The 21,586-nt window shown below is 34.9% G+C and overlaps 2 protein-coding genes across 2 annotated transcripts in view; both read left to right on the forward strand.

Annotated features, from left to right (window-relative positions):
* The window catches only part of LOC111591966 (protein bunched, class 2/F/G isoform), a 122,711-nt gene that overhangs the window by 7,725 nt on the left and 93,400 nt on the right, over positions 1-21,586 (forward strand). The window lies entirely within an intron of this gene.
* On the forward strand, positions 11,560-13,270 carry LOC111595872 (mucin-2-like). Its single transcript, XM_030223371.1, has 2 exons — positions 11,560-11,575; positions 11,637-13,270. The coding sequence occupies exons 1-2, from the start codon at positions 11,560-11,562 to the stop codon at positions 13,268-13,270; spliced, it is 1,650 nt and encodes a 549-aa protein (XP_030079231.1).

The following is a 21,586-nucleotide window of genomic DNA, read 5'->3' on the forward strand; positions in this document are numbered from 1 at the left end:
GGATACACAAATGGACTGCACTTGACAGCTGGCTTGGCTGTTATGTATTTTACATAAGACAAATTTTCTTGCTTTTCCTTTTGGCCCAGAAGTTGTCCAGTTGGTGGTTATTGAAGTGCCGGCTCGACTCTGATTGATGCAATGTGGCAAGGGCAAAAGTTGTTGCAAGTGCACTTGCGGCATGTGTGCGCAGAGTGTCGGAGAGGGAGCGAGATCGCAGTAAGGGACAGAGAAACGATGGAAGCTAGGGAAATCGTGTGTTGTATCAAATGCAGAGGCGAAAAATTAAGTGGAAGCTGCTGACTGATTGACGGGTTTTATGTGGTTAAGATCTTAGACTGAACCGTAGCCCCACTCAATCGAATGAAAATGAAAGTATATCAATAGTTAGAGAGTAAGAGAGCAGCGGACGTGAGGGAATAGAAAGGAAGCAAACGTTTATATATATATTTATATGTTTCTTTATATAATAGCTAAGCCACTAGCCAGATTCAGTTGAAGCTGGTTGAATAATTCAAGCGAACAATTGGATAACAAAATGGGTAAATTGATAGCCGTGTGGGAGGCCAAAGAGTGAGACAGGGAAAGAAAGAAAGAAAGAAAGGAAGAGGAGAGGAATATAGAGAGAGGTCTTTTATTCGGAACTACAATTGCAAATGTCTCGCTGATTTCTTGATTCGACTTAATTAATTGTTGTGGTATTTGCATTTATTATAATATGCGAGTGGAAAGTTACGAAGCTAACGAAATTGGAACTGGTTCTCTGTAGAAAAGAATGTGAAAATGAATTATATGATTTAGCTGAAGAAAAAATCAAATTATACTCTGAGCTAGAGAAAAGAAAGGCATAATATATATTTGATAGATATACAAAATATATATATATATATTCCAAGTGGAGCTAGTATACGGTCAAGTGTAGTTAATAATGATTCTGCCGTTGAATTGATTAATTTGCCAGAGTTGAAGTTAATTTGGAAATCCATGGATTAATTGCATTCCCTTGCTGTGCCCCTTTTGTAATAATTACGAAAATATATATATATATATTTATATATATATACGAGCAAGCACATTTCATCGTCCATCATTATCACCATCCTCAACATCATCGCCATCATTTTCATTATGCAGTGGGCAATGGTCATCCAACCATCGAACAACTGGGCTCTGTTGTCATCGCCCTTGTGGCTGAGCTCATTGAGCTGTCATTTAAATTAGCGAATAGCGAAACAAATATAAAAGCAACAATATATATATATATATATATATATATATATATATATATATATATATATGTATATATATGTATATATATAAGAACTACACATAATTTGACGATTAATATGAAGAAAGCAGACAAACAGAGAAGAAACCAGAAGAAGCTTGAGAGAAGCTAAACTCTTAAGATACCCTGGGTTCATGCGTGTTCGTTATTCCTGCAGCAAAAAAGCAATGTAGAATCCCAGAGATCTATGGAGCAAAAAATATATCGTTTATTGATATATGGCCTCTGTGTTATCGATAGTTGGAATAAAGCAAAAGCTTTCATAAACATATTTAACACGTAAGAGGAAGAGACAGTGAGAGAGAGCATAATCTGTATATTAAAAACATTTTATAATTGAGAGTTCGAAGAGGAGGTTTATAAATATCGTTATCTATAGAAAGTAAAAGAGGAAAGAGCCATAAATATATTGGCAAACTTTGTAAATTTTTGATTTCTTATCGATAATAAGAAGTTTATTAAATTGATAAACTGAGCTTGAACGCCTGATCAGCTGTATATATATCTAAAAGTCATATTCACTTTATATTGTTTAACTGTTACATACGATTTCCCACAAACAGTATACCCATTTTCTACAGATATGCAATAGGAATAAAGTCAGACCAAAGTTATTTTTTTTATGGCAAAAACAGTTGTGGAATTGTCGCAGACGCTGCGTATACGCAATAACATTTTGGAATGTCTAACACGCGTCTTTAATAAAAAGCTCAACGCGCTTGCTCTCACCCTCTCTCTGCCTTTGTCTCTGTCTCTGTCTTTAGCTTTCTTCTTTCTCTGCTTCATATATGAGTTTTTTGCGACCTTTTCCGCATTTTTAATTTATTTTGCAACACGAAACGTAAAACCCAACACACATTTCATATTTCATACACACATTAGTAATTTATATATATTGAGAGATCGTTCCAATGAGTGATATACGCATATGGTAAATATATACGCATTATATATAGTATATATATATGGGACTATCGACAGATTTACTGCATTGGAACGCAGCGATCCGAACAGCAGCTCCCAAAGTCAACGACCCAAACGAAGCGAACAGAGAGAAAAGAACTTGAAAAGTGAGTAAGAGCGGGGAAGGAAGGGAGGAAGAGCGAGAGAGAGAGTGTAAGAGAGGGCAGAACTTCACTTGCGTCATGTGATAAGGCAGCGATTACTAATCCCTGGGCATGGAAATTGATTACCTCAGCGTAATGAAGACCATTTGAGAGAAGGGCAGGGAATTATGTATAGAGGAGCATATATATATTTATATATATATAAATATTCAAGGCGAGGTCACCAAAAAAAAAAAAAATAATAACAATAAAACAAAAGTTGGTAGTCATGTGTCAAGTGTGGGTTAGGTTAGGCGCGTGGCATTGACCGACTTTATTAATTAAAGAACAAGAACAGAGAAGACAGAAGAAGCAAAGCTTCTCATACTTCCGGACAGCAAAGGGAAGCTCTATTACTCACGAATTTAGGCGCCAAAAACAAAGAATGTTTTATTGAAATCAAGTGAAATCCAAAGCGAAACAAATTCGCGTTTTTTGTATATATTTATATGTATGCACATATATATTTATGTCAAAGTCATATGGCTGTCGAGCAGATGTTACTTTTGCCTTAAACAGCGAAACCAGAACGGTAAAGGGGCGGAGAGTAGAGGGCAGACGTGTGGGGAACAGGTAGGAGCAGTCGACGAAATTCTTGACACCTGTCCGTTACGCTCGCATTACCAATGGCACGAGCATCGAGCCAAGCAGCTCCATTTTAATAAATAGTCATCAGCTGACGATGATTTGAAATGTGTTTCGGAATGAAAAAAGCAAATGCAGGTAGAATACAAAGGTAGTACATAAAGAAGAAAGACGTAAAAGTGTTGCAAAATAAAAACTAAAATATTCAATAAAGAAAAACCTGCATGCTCAATTTATGGCCTCCAACTCTTAATCTTTGAGTAATAACTAAAAAATAAAATCTAAATATTAATTTTTTTATTGATGTTATAAATATTTAATTTGAAATCCATAAAAAATACTAGGTAAACCTTTAAATATACATGATACATATTTGAATTGTCCCAGATTAGCTTAAAGCAAAAAAAGCATTCTCAAGTTTATCTAGAATTTAGAAATAAATGTTGACCTTAAAATATATATATATTTCAATCCAGCTAAATATAAAGTTTAAAAGTCGCAAACCTCAAGCTTTATAATATTTATTATATATTTATTATTTGCAATAACAAACAAATAACAATTCATGCTAAACTATATAATCCTATTAAACATTGTGTGCATCAGAATTTCTTAGAATCTATTTCAAAGACAGATGATGCTGATTAAGGTTTTTTTTTTTGGAAGCTCATTAGCAGACAAATAATGTATATATATATATGCTATATTGGTATTATCTGCCGCAAGGTCGTAAATAATTCATTTGCCAAAATAGTGCCTTGACTTCCTTCTGCTATTATTTGGTTTTTTTTTGGACGAGCTGTCAAGAAGGCGACTCATTTATTTTGATTTCTGTTTGCGGTTTTGACCTACTAAAAGCTGCTCCCGAAAATTCGATGTGAAAAACAAGAACGAAATGGCTAAAGAAAAATATTAAAAAGAGTTCACTTCCGTTTTCATTTCTTGTGGTGGCTTTATCGTTGGGGTTTTCAGTTCTTATCGAAGGCGGCGTGTGCAGAGAGCTCCCGAACAAACCACTTGTTTATCTAAATTATCTGGCATATACTGTATATCTATTTGCTTGAACCAAATTGAAAATTTGAAAAAAAAAAAACTGCTTGAAAATGAAAACAAATTGAAATCAGAAAACAATTTAAATATATATACATATATATAACATATAAAAAACAGCTGTGGCAATAGACAGGCTGGAAAGGAGGGAGGAAAGCTGGTTGGCTGAGCAAATTAACGTCAGAGAATAATTTGGAAGAAGTCACCTAAGTCGAGGAAAACATGTGTCAATTGCTGTTGAATGGTAAAAGCAAAGATAAATATTAGAGAAGTTTATGCGCATCAGTTTTTATGATGATAGAAATACAGATGCAGAAATGTCAAATAATAAAGAAATAAAATCATAACAGCAGTTCATGATAAATACACGTTAACATTGGTAAAGCCTAAGATAAATGTTAAAAATATAGTTGCATATATTTTTACTATGAAACAAAGTATAAATATTAAAACAAATAAAATCTAACATATTTATAAATGTTAAAATCTATTTTAGCATAACAACAACTTCCAACATCCATATTGTTTGTAATCATTTTCTTTTCAAACACTATGCTTAAAGTTATCTTAAAGTAATTTTTGATTACAAAATTATGAACAACTATATCTAACGTAAAATATGTAAGGATTATTATCTCCATATCAAGTGCCACATAAACTAAGCAAAATTCTTTGAAATTTTTGTTTCTTTGCCACGTTTTCAAATTAATTTATAGATGAGACAGATGCTTGATAAGCAGCAAAACATATATACTATATATACTGAAAAATTCACTTTCACTTGCAAATTTATTGGCTCAAAATGTTCTGCAATCAGCAGAATTTTTTTATTCACTTTTTTTGTTGGTTATGAAAAAAAAATAATCTGATAATGGGGGCTGCTATTATCACGTTATCAACGCCTTCAACAGTTAAATTGTTGCCTTCCAGAGTTGGAAAACGTCACGAACAGTTACATCAGCATTTTTTTAGCCAAAATAAATGAAGCGTGTGGCCAATGTGTTTGCACAGTGGAGCGCATGCAACGAAAAATTAAGTTTAAAATGGCAAATTCTGATTATGGCTTTATCAAAGTGGGAAGACAAAAACAGAAATTCTAAAAAATATTAAATATAAATTAAAATATATGTTTATACCTATTTTATATACAAACAAATGTATATTTTGTTCTACTTTTTCATGTGCTTAGCTCTTTATATTTCCATGTACATATATTTTCATTTGTCACAAAAAACGCCTATTCACATTTATTTCCTTAAACCTATTATTTCTAGTTGTTTTTTCCCTAGTTTTTACAGCTCAGCGAGTCGCCAAGCTTCTCTCTCACGCCCCCCTTAAAACACTTAAATAGTTGTGTAAGAAATGAATTGCGTCTTATGCGCACTTGCATACGTTTCTATACTATATGTACATATTATACTATATGCATACTATGTACTCTATATATTATATAGCTGTCCGAAACCCAATGCGAAATACGTCGTTTGCTTTTTTTTTGTACGCAAACCAAAATGTAAAAAAAAAAATAAAATAAAACGCAGTTTGACCTTCAATGAAATTTGATACATGGCTCCAAACCAAAACGCGGCTTAAATTACGCCCTACAAAGGGGTTAAATAGAAGGCGGGCTGCTTGCCCAGTGGGGGCTGTGTGTTAAGCCTAAGCGCCACTCGATAAATGGAAACAACTTTCTAATTGATGACGTAGACAGTTAATTCGTCTATTCACTGGGCATGCGATATTTTACAATAACAAGATCTGAACGAAATACGGCACCAAAAGTAATTAGAGAAAAACAAATAGTGAAAAATCACATAAAACAAGTCTTAAATGAAATCTGGGTACACTAACAAAGGAAAATTTTAGTGTAGCACAAACCACAGAAATAAAACTCAAATAAATAGCAATAAGACACGACTTTAATTAGTAAAATTAAAATTTTCATTAATATATTTTCATTTTACAATACATATGACTTAGTAATTTATAAATAATATACATATCACATAATTTGTAGAGTATTTAGAGTGCAGCATTGGGTAACTCACTCTTTGTTGTTTCTCTATGAGCCATGCAAAAGCTGCTCTTCTGCCTAGCCTGTAATGCAGCAACAACAACAATATTCTCTCATAAGACGACGATGATTACAGCACACGCCTTTGACGTCGCGTCGTCTGTGAGTCGTCTCGTCACCAAGCACCTCTGTGCTCTGCACACTTACGAGAGGGTTTTTGCATTTGTGGTTTGTTTGTGTTAGTAGCTGCAACGATCGTTGAGCCGGCGCATTACAACGTTTGCTCGCACCCCTCGTTTGCCGCTCACTAGCTCAGTTGCCCACTTGGGCGGCACTCTCCCACTCTCGCACACAAGCACACGCATACGCACACGCACAGATACAGACAAGCAGTCATGCGTTCGTTTTGTGTGTGTCTAAAAATAGCCACAAATATTGCTGTTGATTTTTATACGGACGTCGACGTTGGTTTTTGTTGTTGTTGCTGCTGCTGTTGCTATCAACCATCACCTATCAATGTGCGACTGTTTGTTGTTGCTTTTATTATAATGCGCAGAGTGTTATGCTTATTGTTGTTGCTTAAAAATAAACTCTGCTGCGCGTGGCAATTTTTTTTTTAGAAGCTCTACATATTTGCCTCTCACTCTCTGAGAGAGAGCGTAGGCGCACTCTCTCGCTCTTTAGCCAAGCATGTGATAAAATGTTTATTCATGCTGTCGCTCTCGCTCGCACATGCTCGCTGTGCTGTTAACTTTTCAATTTTGCAACTTTTAAAAAAAAAATTGGCAAATTTCACTGCAAAAAAAGTTAATGTTTTTTGTTAATGGTTTTTTATTTTCTTCAGTTGTGTTTCTCACGCGCACATTTTTAGCATCTTTGCGAATTTTTGTAGTTGTTGCTTTTTGTTTGTGCTGCCATTTAACGGGCCCCTGCTCTATGCATTAGGGGGCGTTGCATGTCTGCACTGTTAGTCTTTCGCAGTCGACGCCTACTTGAAAAATGTTAAATGCACTTTTCAATGGAAGCAATGGAAGACAGAAGAGTTGCTTGGGTTATTATTAGGATATTTTAATTTCCCTTTGTGCTCTATACAGTGGAACAGACGGCAAGATAGCTTATCAAATCTCTGCATCTCTCGTAATATAGTTGCAACTTATCATGTCATTTGTTGTTAGTTATATGTAAACAAAGCAATCTTAAATTATCTTCTATCTAATCAAATATTTTAAAAATGATTCAATTGCCACATGGAAATGGAATTTCCTTTGCACTCAGTCTTGTTTACTATGCTAAACACATAAAGAGGAATTCATTCTGTGTTCTGTGTTGCTAAGCAGTCGCTTCTAATCATTTTGCACACAACCTGCCCCACTGTCTGACAAGCTCAATGGTATTAGAAGTGAACGAAAATCAAATATATAAAATAGAAATTGTTGTTGAACAGGTGTTTCCAAGAGCGAAAAAGGGAATACCTCAGATTACGTTTGAAATTTGCTCGTTGTGGTTGTTGCCTTCAAATTGACACCGTCTGTCTTGTATGTTGTTGTTGTTGTAGTTGTTGCTGCTGTAAAATTGTGACAGGCGCCAAACGGCGTTTTATTGATTTATGGGCGAGTGGAATGATTGATTGATGATTGGCTTTGACTTTCGGCTGTATTGTGATATTTGCAATTCAAATTCAACCAAAATACAAGAAAAAGAGCAAAAGTGAGAAAGAGAGCACGCACATACACAAACAGTCAGACGCAAAGAAAGCTCTGTGAGAGAGAGAAAGAGAGGGAGAGCCAAATTAAACGAAAGCAAAGAAGGAAATTATTGATAGACGTCAGTTGGCTGCTGATCTACACTAAACGAAGGGAAGCAGGGGAAGAGAGGAGGCGAATGGCGACGAGGACAGTTGGACGGCAGAAGCGAGCACATGATTGAAATAAAATGTATAGCACAAAAGAATCCCAACAAAAAGGAAAACAAAAAAACAACAAAACAAAATAAAAGGAATACATATGTATTCATTTATTTTAGCTCATAAATTTAATGCCAGACGAACGACATAAGATGTACCCAAAATGGTTGCTCCCTAGTTGCCATAGTCTATCCCTAGCTCGCTCGCACTCCTCTTCAATTGTATCTAATGTCACCACAGTGTGTCAATTATCAATAAAATCCCAATGAAATTATGGCTGAAGCTGAGTTTCCTTTATGGATAATGATATTTTGTGATTGTTACTGAATTTCATATTTGTTTAGCCATTCAAAATGATATGTTTTGATATCAATATATGCCATCAATTCCTACTCGTTCGTAATTCTGTAGGGAATATCCCTTACCTCTTGCTTTCTCTTTTAACTCCACCATTTGTTACCTTTGCTTTTCTTTGTCTTTGTCTTTTTACCAATATTCTCATATTGTCCACTCGATATGCTAATTTGGCAGCCATTGAGCGGCATTTCCTTTCGTCAAGTCGTTTGGGCTTTTGTCATTTCCGGAGTACAGGCGCCGTCTATAGAGTAAAAAGGAAAGGGAAGCGGTATTTGGCTAGATTGCCTTTCCTACTTGACCACAACCTTGAATGTTCTATTATGGAAATTGAATGCGACAACAAAGAGACCTCCCATGAGACAGAGCTCCTGCTTATTCAATTCCATAAAAGGTACAATCTAGCATATTATGTGGCTATAAATTTTGCTCATATCAAACAAACTCAATTATATTATTAATCTACTTTATATGTAATACCATATTTCATTTATATATACATATGTATATCTGGCACGATTTTTACTGAGAAAAACTTTCCTTTATGCATGTCAAACTTAATTTGTTATTTATTTCGACGACAACGCTTTGGGGAAGGTAAAATAAATTCCACGTACTTAAATAGATAGTAAACAAACGCCAACAAAAATCGAACCAACAAACGGAACTACTTGTGGCATGATACCAACTATCTACCACCAAAATTTCCTTCTCCCTTAGCTGTGGACTTAACTCAAAGCAGTTTAACAAACAATTCTCATGTTTTCTTTTTTGTTTAAATTGAAAGTTCATCGAAAAGATTGCTATTTAAGCTATATCGATAAATATCGATTTGTTTATCGTTTGATATTTATAAAAGAGATGAGAATATTTGCATTTATATTATTATTTCTTTAGTCAAATAGAAGCCAATCACTATTGCTGATATTTTGTGGAACATTTCATGGAATCGATAAATACCGAACTTGTTTATCGAACATAAATTTAAAATTATAAGAGCTAGATAGCTTTAGTTTCTACCTGTTTCCACCTATCCATAAATATTTCAAGTCAAATGTCAGCTTGGAAAAAGTTATCTTTAGATATCTGAGTAGCAGCTGAAAGGGTTTAAAGGGCAACCGAGTTGTTGTGAGTTGTGTTGTTTACCCTGTTCACCCGGATATGAGGTTCGCTGCCATAACGAACGACCTTGACAGCGAAAAACTTATTATCGGATGTGAATGAAAATGGAAAAAAAATAAACAAATAAACAAGTGGGGGAAAAACTTGATTATGGATTTGCATTTTGGGCTGGGAAACGCAATTTGCAGTCGTTGTCGACGTGAAATGAAAATCAATAAAAGTGCAGCAGACGGCCAAATGAAAAATGGGAAAATGGGAGAATGTCAAATGGCGCTACAAGCGCTAAAAACTGAGTGAAAACCGAAAAGCAAAAGCTGGGCGAACGTGAAAGTTACGAAGAGAAATGAGTCAAAGATAAGGAAAAAGAGATGGAGTTGTGGAGGCAGGAGCAACGGGAAACGCCTTTCTTTCATTAGCGCCTCGGCCAAAGGGGCTAAGTGGGTGTGTGTGTGTGGGTGTGGGTGTGTGTGGACGGGGGCGTTGTCTGCAATAAATGTTTCGAGTTGCCATAAAAATTTAGCGTAGGCTTAAACGAAGATTTAAGAGCAGATTTATCCCGAGGCTGAGCAAGCTGCATCTACATCTACATCTTGTTCACTTTGATGCAGTTTAAAATTAAAGTATTGGCTGGCTGGTACTAGAGTTGGCAATAAGTTCAATTGAACTCGACTGGTTTAATGATCAGTGAAGAAAATTTTATATATTTTAAATTAAAGACAAATTTGATCTTTAAAACTTTTCTACTCAGACAGAATATGAGCTGTTATCACACAAGTTGTGAGAAGCTAAGCTAAATGAATCAATTCTTTTGACCTGATTTTTATTTAAGTTTGTTATCCATTAGCTACGAAATCCAAGCAATATTTAATATGGTTTCTTATTCGAGTGCTTTGTGGAGTCAGAATATGATCTAAAAGCCTGGTGATATTAAAAACTAGTTGTAACTAGTTCATTATTAACTTTTAACAACTCAAGGAATAAAGTTTTATTAGATTTTAAACTGAAATCTTTTCGCTCATTAGCGTCCGTTTGTGGGCGTTAGTGAAAAATGCACAAGTGTGCAAAAAAGTTAATAAGCGTAATAGCGACTGCTTCGTGGCGTAGGCAAATTTATGTATATTAAAAGAGGGCAGGCTGACAAATATATATATTTATTCTTGTGCACTCTTAAGTAGAGTATTTTGTAGACTACTTTCGTCAATACTTATATATCCACGGAGTATCAGTTTCTGTTTCTACGATGGTGCGGGCGGGTGGTATGAAATGTGCGTGACAAACTGCACTCTGGTTGTCGCGTCGCTTCGCTTTGCATAGCCTGAATTGTAGCTGGAGCTGGTTGGGGATGGGAGGAGGAGAAAAGAATGGGTTGGCTTTTCATAATGCATTGTATTTTCGCACCTAATTACGCCCCCACGTCCACTGTTTGTTAATTCATTAAGCATATTTGCTTGCCTAGCTGAGGAAGGGAAAGAATCTTCCTCTCCCACTGTCCCACATCAGATAGGGCCAGGCCGAGCAGAATGTTTGACTTTTATGCGAACTTAAGTGGGCATTCGTGTGACTTGCAGTTAAACTAGCTATTGATTGCCTCAAACCCATAATCAATTCGAACATTTCTTTTTATTTTTACTGACGCACATTTTGGTTTTGCCTTATTGGATTTCCGCGCGTTTCCGGAGGTCGATGTCCGCTCTATAAAGAAAAAATCATGAATTTTCATACCACAATTGAGTTTAAATGCAGGAGAAGAAATACATATATATTTAAGAGGTAAATAAAACGAAATATACCAGAACTTTCCTTCATTTAAAAAAGTAGTCAGCTTAATTTAAAATGTTTGCCTTGAATATTTGGCAATTGAGTAGTTCACTTTAAAATTTGGCAGTTGAAGCCATTATAATAATTTGAATTATTCATAATATCAAAAAGAGGAAACTTAAGTTGTTCTCTGATAAGATATGGTAGACATGAAAAGGATCAAAGCAAAGTACCGCTCAGCATCCAATTCCTCCTACTGATATTGAAAAACACTATCTGATCAATAAGTTGCGATAAGATCAAAACAGGATAGAGTCTAGACCATATAAAAGTGCGTCTACCACTGTTTGGGCTATCAATTGTCTGAACTCCATTCAAGATGAGAGCACAATACGGTAGCTATACTGAGACATACCTATTGAAAAGGTCCTTCATTATTATATATTAAACTTGCAGTTCTTTTGGCTTGCCTTGCCGTCCTGGCTGTCGCTATTGAAGCTGCCACTATTAAATCTTCGGCTAGCAACGATCTATATCGTCGTGTTGTCTGCGTAAATAAGCCGAATGGTTTCCGCTCTCTTCAACCTGGTAGTTGCTCCCAGTATTTCGAGTGTTTGGCTGGTGTTGCTGTACAGAAATCTTGTACTCGTTTCTTTGACCCCAATGTTCAGCGTTGTGTCAACTACAACACCGGCTGCACCGAGGAGAAGCAACTGGCCAATATTCAACCTACCGCTGGCAATGTGGTAGCAGCAGCAGCAGCACCATGTGAAACGACAACACCTCCTTGTGTCGAAATTATAACCACACCTAAAACAACCACTTGCACTACTCCAACAACAACAACAACGACAACAAAAACAACCACAACTACAACCACACCCAAAACAACCACTTGCACTACACCAACAACAACCACAACAACTACAACAACGACTACAACCACAACAACAACCACAACAACTACAACAACAACTACAACAACAACTACAACCACAACAACAACCACTTGTACTACACCAACAACAACCACCACAACAACTACAACAACAACCACAACAACAACCACAACAACCACCACAACAACCACCACAACAACAACTACAACCACTTGTACTACACCAACAACAACCACCACAACAACCACCACAACAACCACCACAACAACCACCACAACAACCACCACAACAACCACCACAACAACCACCACAACAACCACCACAACAACAACTACAACAACCACAACAACCACAACTACAACAACCACTTGTACTACACCAACAACAACCACCACAACAACCACCACAACAACCACCACAACAACCACCACAACAACCACAACAACCACAACAACAACCTCAACAACTACAACAACCACTTGTACTACACCAACAACAACCACCACAACAACTACAACAACCACAACAACTACAACAACCACAACAACTACGACAACAACTACGACAACAACGACAACAACAACAACTACTACAACAACCACAACAACAACTACAACAACCACAACAACAACTACAACAACCACAACAACAACCACTTGTACTACACCAACAACCACAACAACCACAACAACAACCACAACAACCACAACAACAACCACAACAACAACCACAACAACAACTACAACAACAACCACAACAACAACGACAACAACCACACCTAAAACAACCACTTGCACTACACCTACAACAACCACAACAACAACAACCACACCAAAAACCACAACAACCACAACAACAACCACAACAACAACCACAACAACAACCACAACAACAACCACAACAACAACTACAACAACAACCACAACGACAACAACCACACCTAAAACAACCACTTGCACTACACCTACAACAACCACAACAACAACAACCACACCAAAAACCACTACAACAACCACACCGAAAACCACCACAACAACCACACCAAAAACCACTACAACAACCACACCGAAAACCACCACAACAACCACACCAAAAACAACTACCTGTACTACACCTAAAACAACCACTTGCGCTCCACCTCCAACAACAACAGCCTGTGCTCCTGTTAAGACAACCCCACCCTGCTCATAAAAACATGAAGAGTTTCCTAACCAAGAAAGGGGTTACGTTCCTCATATTATAACTAAATGAAAGCGTCCACATTTACAACAAATAAACAGTGCAGAATATTAAAAACAAAATCGTTTTATTTTGAAATCTTGCAAATATAAAGAGTACTCCTATTTACATTTTTCTACATTTTATCATGCTTCCCATCCAATCCAATTAACAAATATTTCGACAATATTATAATATTTAAATGAATTCTCGAACATGATTTAATTGAAATGAAGAAGCAAGAAGGAGAGAAACAAGAAGAATCTGACCGTCAACGTCATAAATTTTCGACATAAATAATTAATAGCTAATTTTTCGCCTGTCAAAAAGAAAATAAAATTTAGGAATTTCTTTATGGAGGCGTTTATTTGATGCCATTCTAGCTGCTGCCCACATAGATAACTGCAAATATCTATTCATTTCTCTGAGAGTGATACAAAAAGACTGGGGAATGGGGAATGGCAGAGCGGGAGCAACTGTCAGTCGCGAAATGTATCATCATTTTTTCGTATACTTCCGGAAATGTTGTCGGAAATGTTTGTCAAAGACTGTGTGACTAAATGGAAATAACTTGTTTACATGATAATTGAGTTTGGTTTTTGTAGCGAAGCATTTAATGAGAGCTATGCAAACGTTTAAGAAAGCGAGCTTAAAGAGTAATTTAAAGAAGATTGCAATGAAATTTTATATTTGACTGAATTTTTATAAGTAATCGGATGAGCAGGTTGAATTGTGGAAAGTATCTCGACCGATAAGGAAGCAACAATCATAGTGCAGACAAGATATTATGTGTACTATATATAAATGATTTTTGTATATTTTTATAGCAAATAATACAAATTTGGGAATATGCTTGTTATATTGTATAGGTTCAAAAGAAAAATTAAATTTATGTATAATTGAATGATTATAAATGAATTACTTAATATCAAATTGAACCATCTTATTTCTAAATGAATTCGAATACAGCGCCTTTCAATGCGATTCTCATTGCATAAAGGCAAATGTAGTACAGTATATATATGTGTATATTTTATATTGAAAATCTATCTATTTTGCTGTTGCTATTTATATTTGCATTTAAAAGCACAAATTTTCACCATAAATTGTAAAATTTCAATAAATTATACATATATATATATATATATATATATATATATATTTATTGTTTTCGTCAGAAAAGGAGTTTTATTTGACTTAAGTATTGTTTTTCTGCTCTTTTGCTCATTCCTTCTCTTTTCTTCTGCAACTCAAAACTTTTATACTGCATGCCTTTGTCTACACACGCACACACACTCACACACATGAATGCATACCGATGTGTATGCATTTGTATACGTACTTAATACAAATATAGTTGAAGCCGGTTTTTTCCTTTGTCTGCCATTTGAAGCTATTTTGCCGGTTTTTATTATGGTTCGGTGTTTGTTGTTGTTTTTGTTTGTTTCGGCTCGTTTTTTTTTTTGTTTTTCGTATTTGTTGCCGTCTTATTAGTCATCCACATGAGTCGCAAACCTAACCTCACCCAACACCTTCCCCATCCCCGAAAAACCGCCATTTATATAAAAAAGAAATGAAAAAACTCCAACTGAAAGTCTTGCTTCTCGCTCGCACCTCTTAGCAGCCATTGTTTGGCAGTTGCGTATGCGTATGAGTGTGTGTGTGTGGATTGTGAAGACTCAGCTGACGCTGACGCCAGCAGCGGAGCGCAGCTGTGCGAGCTAAGCGCCAACAGCTGTTTTTGCTGCTGTTGTTGTTTTTGCAGCCGATGGGTTTTTGGTTGTTGCCGGCGTTGGCTGACAACGCCCACATGGCATCCACACACACACCAACACAAGCGAGTACTGGAGACTTAATCAACATTTGTGGGCGGACTGCAGCAAATGTAATTGAAGTTGCGTTACATAGCAGGCAGCTTTTAGGTGTGACGCTTGCGTTTGCTTCTTATTTTCAAATTTTAATTGAATTAGTTTTTTTGACTTGTTTGTTTTTTAATGGTCAACTCAGTGCAGCTAATTAATTAATTGCTAATTGAAATGTGACGGCGACGACGACGACGACGGCGGCGCCTTGACGCTCCATTAATTTCGCATTAATTTTCTTCACGCGCCAAAATCTGCAATTAGTTTTATTTACTTTGCCTAGCGATTTTGCCGTTTGTTGTCGTCACGCCCACACATACAATCAGCAGATTAAGAAGAAGAGTCGACGAAGAAAAAACAGCATTGCAAAATATTAAAATTGAAATAAAAACAAATTTTGTTGCACGTCAAGCGCCGCGGAAAATGAAAAAGACGCAAGCAACAGGCAAGCAATAAGTAAGAAAAAATAGAAAAAAAAATGTAAATTAAGCAAAAATTGTATCTGCACTGATCTTCGGTTTATTTGTTTTTGCATATGCCCTAAAAATGCTGACGGGATATATTAGCTATGTGAAGCCTTTGATGCTAATCAAAAGATATTGATTACTTAAACATATCATTGTTATCGATTAGTGATTTATCGATAGTTATAATTTAAAAGCTACGACAACAATAACCATCACACTGTTATCGATAAAGAAAACATAAACTGCCTATGCATAGGCATTCAAACGATCGATATTAGATCGATCAATAGATTCTACATCTTTCAATATTACTCGACTATTTATGTAACACAATTATCGAATACTATCGAAACGATACAATATACATCGATAATTAGAAAAAAAATTGTCGATAACTAAAAATATTTTTAATTCCAATATATTCTATATTCGCAAGCACTGATAAAAACAATCTGTAGAAGCTAAAGAATAAGACAAAAATCGATATTTATCGATAGCCTTGCGAGAAGACATTCCACATTCGTCTAGCCAATTGCTATGCTCTATTCATAGCCTTCCCAACATATTTGTTTTGATCGTTTTGTTTGAGCTTTCATTGCCAAAAACGCGAATGCTGCTACCCGTAGCCAACGCCAGGGGGCGCTGCAGCGGCTTCCGCACAGGGTGAGCCAATGGAAAGCAAAACTAAGGCAAACTATAATAAATCAACTTCGTAACCACATGAAAAAAAAACAGAAAAAATTGTCGAATGCAATTTTGTCGAATGGCGACGCAGAGGGAAGCTAAATTCTGCGATTCTGGTTCCGCGCGATCGTAAAACAATTTTGTAGAATTTATATTATGGGAAAACATGATTTCAAATGATTTATTTTTATAGTCATAAAAATGTTCATAGAGCAGCCAGTTGCTAATCGGGCCGATCATTAAAGCAACATTTCAGCTGTCGTAATTGTAGTTTTTTTTAAAACTTGGATGATTAACTAGAAGTTGCTACTAACAAATCGTTTGTCACTTGTTTGCTATTTTCAAAATTTTCTGGAATTTACTATTGTTTTTTTTTTTGTGATTAAGTTGATATGCACCTTTCGGGCATTTGGGCTCTTATCAAAACCCATCGATTATGTCGTGTCTTAACTTGAATGCCCACTGTGCCACCACTCATATATATGCATACATACAAATATATTTTATTTATATATATATATACATATATATATATTTATTTATATACATATACTTATAGAGCCAGCTATACCCTACATATGTTTTTAGTCTTAGACTGTTTCAAGTGTACTTGAATTTTGAAGGCCTCTGCAATGCACGCTTGATAACATAAGACAACTAAGTCAGCTGCATTTCGAAGAGAATTGGGTTGACTGCTGGATACCCTGTAATATTTTAGTTAACCGATCTATTCTTTTGCTTGGAAGATGTTAAGTCAAACGTCAAAAATATGATATAGTTTCGATATATCGATGTGTGAAGGGGTATTAATATACACATAAGTATAAAGAGGTATCGATAACCCGAAATATTAAAATTTATCTAGATAACAATATATTAAAACTTGTCGACATGCCAGTACATTAAAATGTATCTAACATTCAATATATTATATATTCATATTCATCGAGCTTTCATTCCAGCATACATACTTCGCTTTGGGTAGGGTATTCTCCTTTTTTTCCTGAGAATTTTGTCGTTGTCAGTTGAACGGTTGGCGCCAGGGCGCTTAAATTGCCGTTACGATAACACAGGGCGTGGGCGTGCACACAGACACACACAGGCGCAGACACACATAGTCTATGCCTAGGTACATTTCATATACACATAGGCATTCAGCTCTTATAAAAGCCGTCTCTTCTCCGTCTCTGTCGCACCCTTTGTGTGTGTTGAATGGGTTTTGCGACATTTCGTTTTGCATTTTTACATTTTGTTTTTATTTCTTTTTTGTTGTTTGTTAATTTGTTTCATTGATTGACAGCAACAACTATAATAACAACAAATTGAGACAAGGCGACGGTCAAGAGGAAGCGAAAACAGAAAACACAAACCCGAAACGTAAAAACAGACACAAAAAAATTTGCAAAAAAAAAAAAAAAAACGATAAGCCAAAGCAAAGCGAACGGCGACACAGAGAAAAAATCAAACATTTTTCAAAACATTTAAAAATAGTGCGCAAATTGCTATATTTACGTTATAGAAGACAACAACAAAAAACAATAACAAATGCCAATATTGATAACTCTCGCGCGCTCTCGAGCGCGCTGTGACTCTCCCTCTCTTTCTCTTTGCACACAGATCAACAGTTAGAATTCTCTCGCACTCGCTCGCTTGCTCGCTCGCTCTGTTTGTTATCAGCAGCGCGCTTACAAGCTGTTACACACGTGAATGAATCGTACACTCGCTCTTACTCACTCTCTCTCGCTTACTCACTCGCTTTAAGCTAATTGCATTTAGCTTTGTTTTTGTTTTGCCTTCGTCGCTGCCAAGCTTCCCCTCTGTGCCTTCTGCTGCTTTGTTGTTGTTTTTTTTATTGATCGACTGCGCGCATTGCACATTATCGCCATGTTTGTATTGCCATTTTTCGTTGCGCTTAAAAGGCTAAAAAAAACAACAAAACAAAATAAACAACAAAACGATATAGAGAGAATCAAGTAGAGAGAGCCAGACAGAAAATATCTGTAAACACATTTTTTATTGCGTTGCGGACTATTTGTGCTTATTTTTCGTCACTCTACCAAAATTTAAAGCAAGACACTAAATTTTAGTATATGAAATAATTTAACAAGTAGACAGTATTTTTGAGCAAAAGCGAATTTGGTTGAGCAAAATGCAAAAATATGTTATTCGGTTCTAATATGAGAATTTGGCTTGAGCTGCAAAATTTCAAGTACTTTACATATTTTATAATTATTTGCTAATTATTTCAATTTGCTTTAAAGTTTTTCTTATTTTCAAATATTTTGCCAAAAAAATTTCCCATTCAGTATTTCAGGTTAATGTCTTAGCTAAACCAGCTACACAGTTTTAGAGCCATAGCTCGTTGAGTTTGTTTATTTTCAACCGCCAACAGTTGTGGAGTCACTGCTGATTGCTAAGTGTGCGTTAGCACAAAATTTCCCACATATTTTGGGCCACAACCTATCGCGCGTCTTTGCTAAAGTCCGGAGAACTGCTTGGCGGATATTTGGGTATTTTAGTATAGACACTCACCATAGAACAAGCAGTGTAAGATTTATAGGAATGCAGTGAGCAAGCAGTTGTAGTGCCTTTTTGAATAAAGTATATATATATTTTTATATTTATTAACTTATATCTAAATAAACTAATTAAAATTTTTAATTTCTTTTCATTTCAGGTAAGAGCAATTTGAATAAATCTTTTTTGTCTGAGTAAGTACGTAACGCAACCTAAAAATTCTTATCCCACCTGCAACAAAAATGCAAAAACGAAATTTTTCATTTTTTCACATTTTCACATTTTAAGAACAAAAACAAAACAAAATCATGCACAAGAAACCGTTGTAAATTGAAATTATACTTATTTCATATGATTTCAACACTTGTTGATATATTTTGATTGCGTGTTGAATAGTTGTTTCCTTCGCTTTCCAACTCTATCTTATGTAATTGCTTGCTTGCTCTCTCTCTCTCTCTCTCTCCCTCTTTCGATTTGTTCATCTCTTTTTAAGCTGCGTCCTGCTGCGCTAATTGTGCTGTCAATTTAAATAAATGACACACAAAATGCTACCAGACAAAAGAAAGAAAAGAAAATCTTATATAAATGTTTCGTTGAGCGAAAAATAAAATTCACATTGGAAAACTTCTTTTTCTTCTTTTTTTTTTGGTAAAAGCGGTTGCCAGCGATGAAATTCAATAGATAAAATGCAATAACAATAACAAACCGAATTGCATTTCGTTGATACCCTAACAAAACTTACCTTGATTATTGAGGCATTTTTGCAGCCAATTAGAAAAAAATAAAATAAAAAAAACAAATACTTAAATACTTACTTTTGAATATAAAAAGAAATGTATTTAATTTCTTATATACAAAAAAAAAAATAAAAAAAATGAAATATGACGTATATAAATTTTTTTATCAATATAAATATTATATTTTTTTATATGAAATCTATTTTAAGTTTTATTAATAAAATAGATTTTATATAAAATTATTAAATACGTTTTTTTTATAATTTCTTAATTTTTCACGTTTTCTTAATTTTCAAAGTTTTCTTTTATTTTTTTTTTTTATAATTTTTTTTTGAGCTAATTATCTTTATCATTTATAGTATTTGCAGTGAATATTTAGTATAGAGTCAACACTATGGTTGTTAGTGTATTGAATATTCGTTGCATTCGAACTCTTCGTTTCTGTGTTTCTATTTTCCATTGGCTAATCTCTGATTTGTAGTTAAGAGGCGACTGCCTCATGTGCACTTCTTTTGCTTTTTCACTTTTCATGAAAGCATTTTTCTTGTTTTTCCTCGAACAACAACAGCAACAAATGTGGAAAGCAACTGCAACAACAACTGCAGCAGCAGCAGCAGCTCCATTCACCTAATTTTCTTCAGTTTTCTTGTTTTGGGAAAAAAACTTTTATTTCCTTGTTTTGTTTTATTTTTTCTTTTGTTTTTCTGCGACACACTGAACAACAACAACAACAACAATGCGCTGCGTAAATTTTGCATTGTTTTGGCCGAATAGTTACAGAAAGAGAGGCGAATAGGTACACAGAGAGAAAGAAAGAGGGAGACGGGCAGATGGCGGTGCAGAGTATGTTAAATTCACATTGTAATTCGTGCATCTAACAACAACAACAAATGGCACAAACAATGCCACAACAACAACAATTTGAATGCAAATTTTGTTTTTGCCTCGCTTGTTAAAAAAATTTGTTTTCTTGTTGCTGATTATGCAACAAAACAAAAAATGAAAATAAGGCATAAATAGAAGAAGAAAATGGGACGTAAAAACGAAGAAATATTTTTCTAGATATAGATTTTGTCAGAAATCCATATGAAGAATTAAAAGATAAAAAAGGAGATAAATATTTATAGGAATAGAACTAGATTAATAATTATTTTCTGATCCGAAAGCAAATTGAGCAAGGAACGTGGAAATTAAAATTATTAAATAAGAAATATAAATATTAAGTTAATTATAAATATATATAAAATAAGAATAGAGCTATAGCTATATATAAAAAAAATTAATAAAAATAAAATAAAAATTACAAATATAGAAAAAATTAAATAAAAAGAGAGACTTAATTAATTTATTATTATTTTTTTAAATACTTATAAATATTTTTTTAAATTTATATTTTATTTATTTAACATTATTTTTGTACTGAAAGTAGAGCCATATTTTTTAATGCTAAAATTTGTAATAATATTGTAAAGTTAGAGCTTGGGTTTGTACATAAAAGTAAAATGAATAGATAAATTTAACAGAGTCAACTAAGACAGTTATCGATAACAATTTGAATGCCAGCGAGTCTGTGGGCCTAGCTAAAGTAAGCAAAAAACTTGTAGAGCCTAGTTAAAAAATCAAAAGTTGATGGAATATATCTTTATATAGATTTAAAATTTTATATATATATATATATATATTTGCATTATGTTTATCCCGGATGCAAGTGCAACTTTGTTGCTGCTGTTGTTGTTAATTTTGTTGCAGCTGTTGGCAGCAAATGGGGGAAAACGTAATTTTTTCTAGGCTTTTTGGCTGCTGTGGCAGCTACACTTTGTTGCAGTCGTCGTTGTTGTTGCTGCTATTGCTGCTGTCACATGATCTTTGGTGGCTGCTTAGCCACTTTATTTATTGCTGGAGCTGTAGAGAGAGAGAGAGAGAGAGTGATCAGATTCAAGTGAAGATGTTTTTCTTTTCTTCTATTCGTATTTTCTAAATTTTCTTCACTTTTTGCCCACTTCAAACGACGCCTGGCGGAAG

Source organism: Drosophila hydei, unplaced genomic scaffold (assembly GCF_003285905.1).
Source record: "Drosophila hydei strain 15085-1641.00,03,60 unplaced genomic scaffold, DhydRS2 tig00000172-arrow-pilon, whole genome shotgun sequence".
NCBI lineage: Eukaryota > Metazoa > Arthropoda > Insecta > Diptera > Drosophilidae > Drosophila > Drosophila hydei.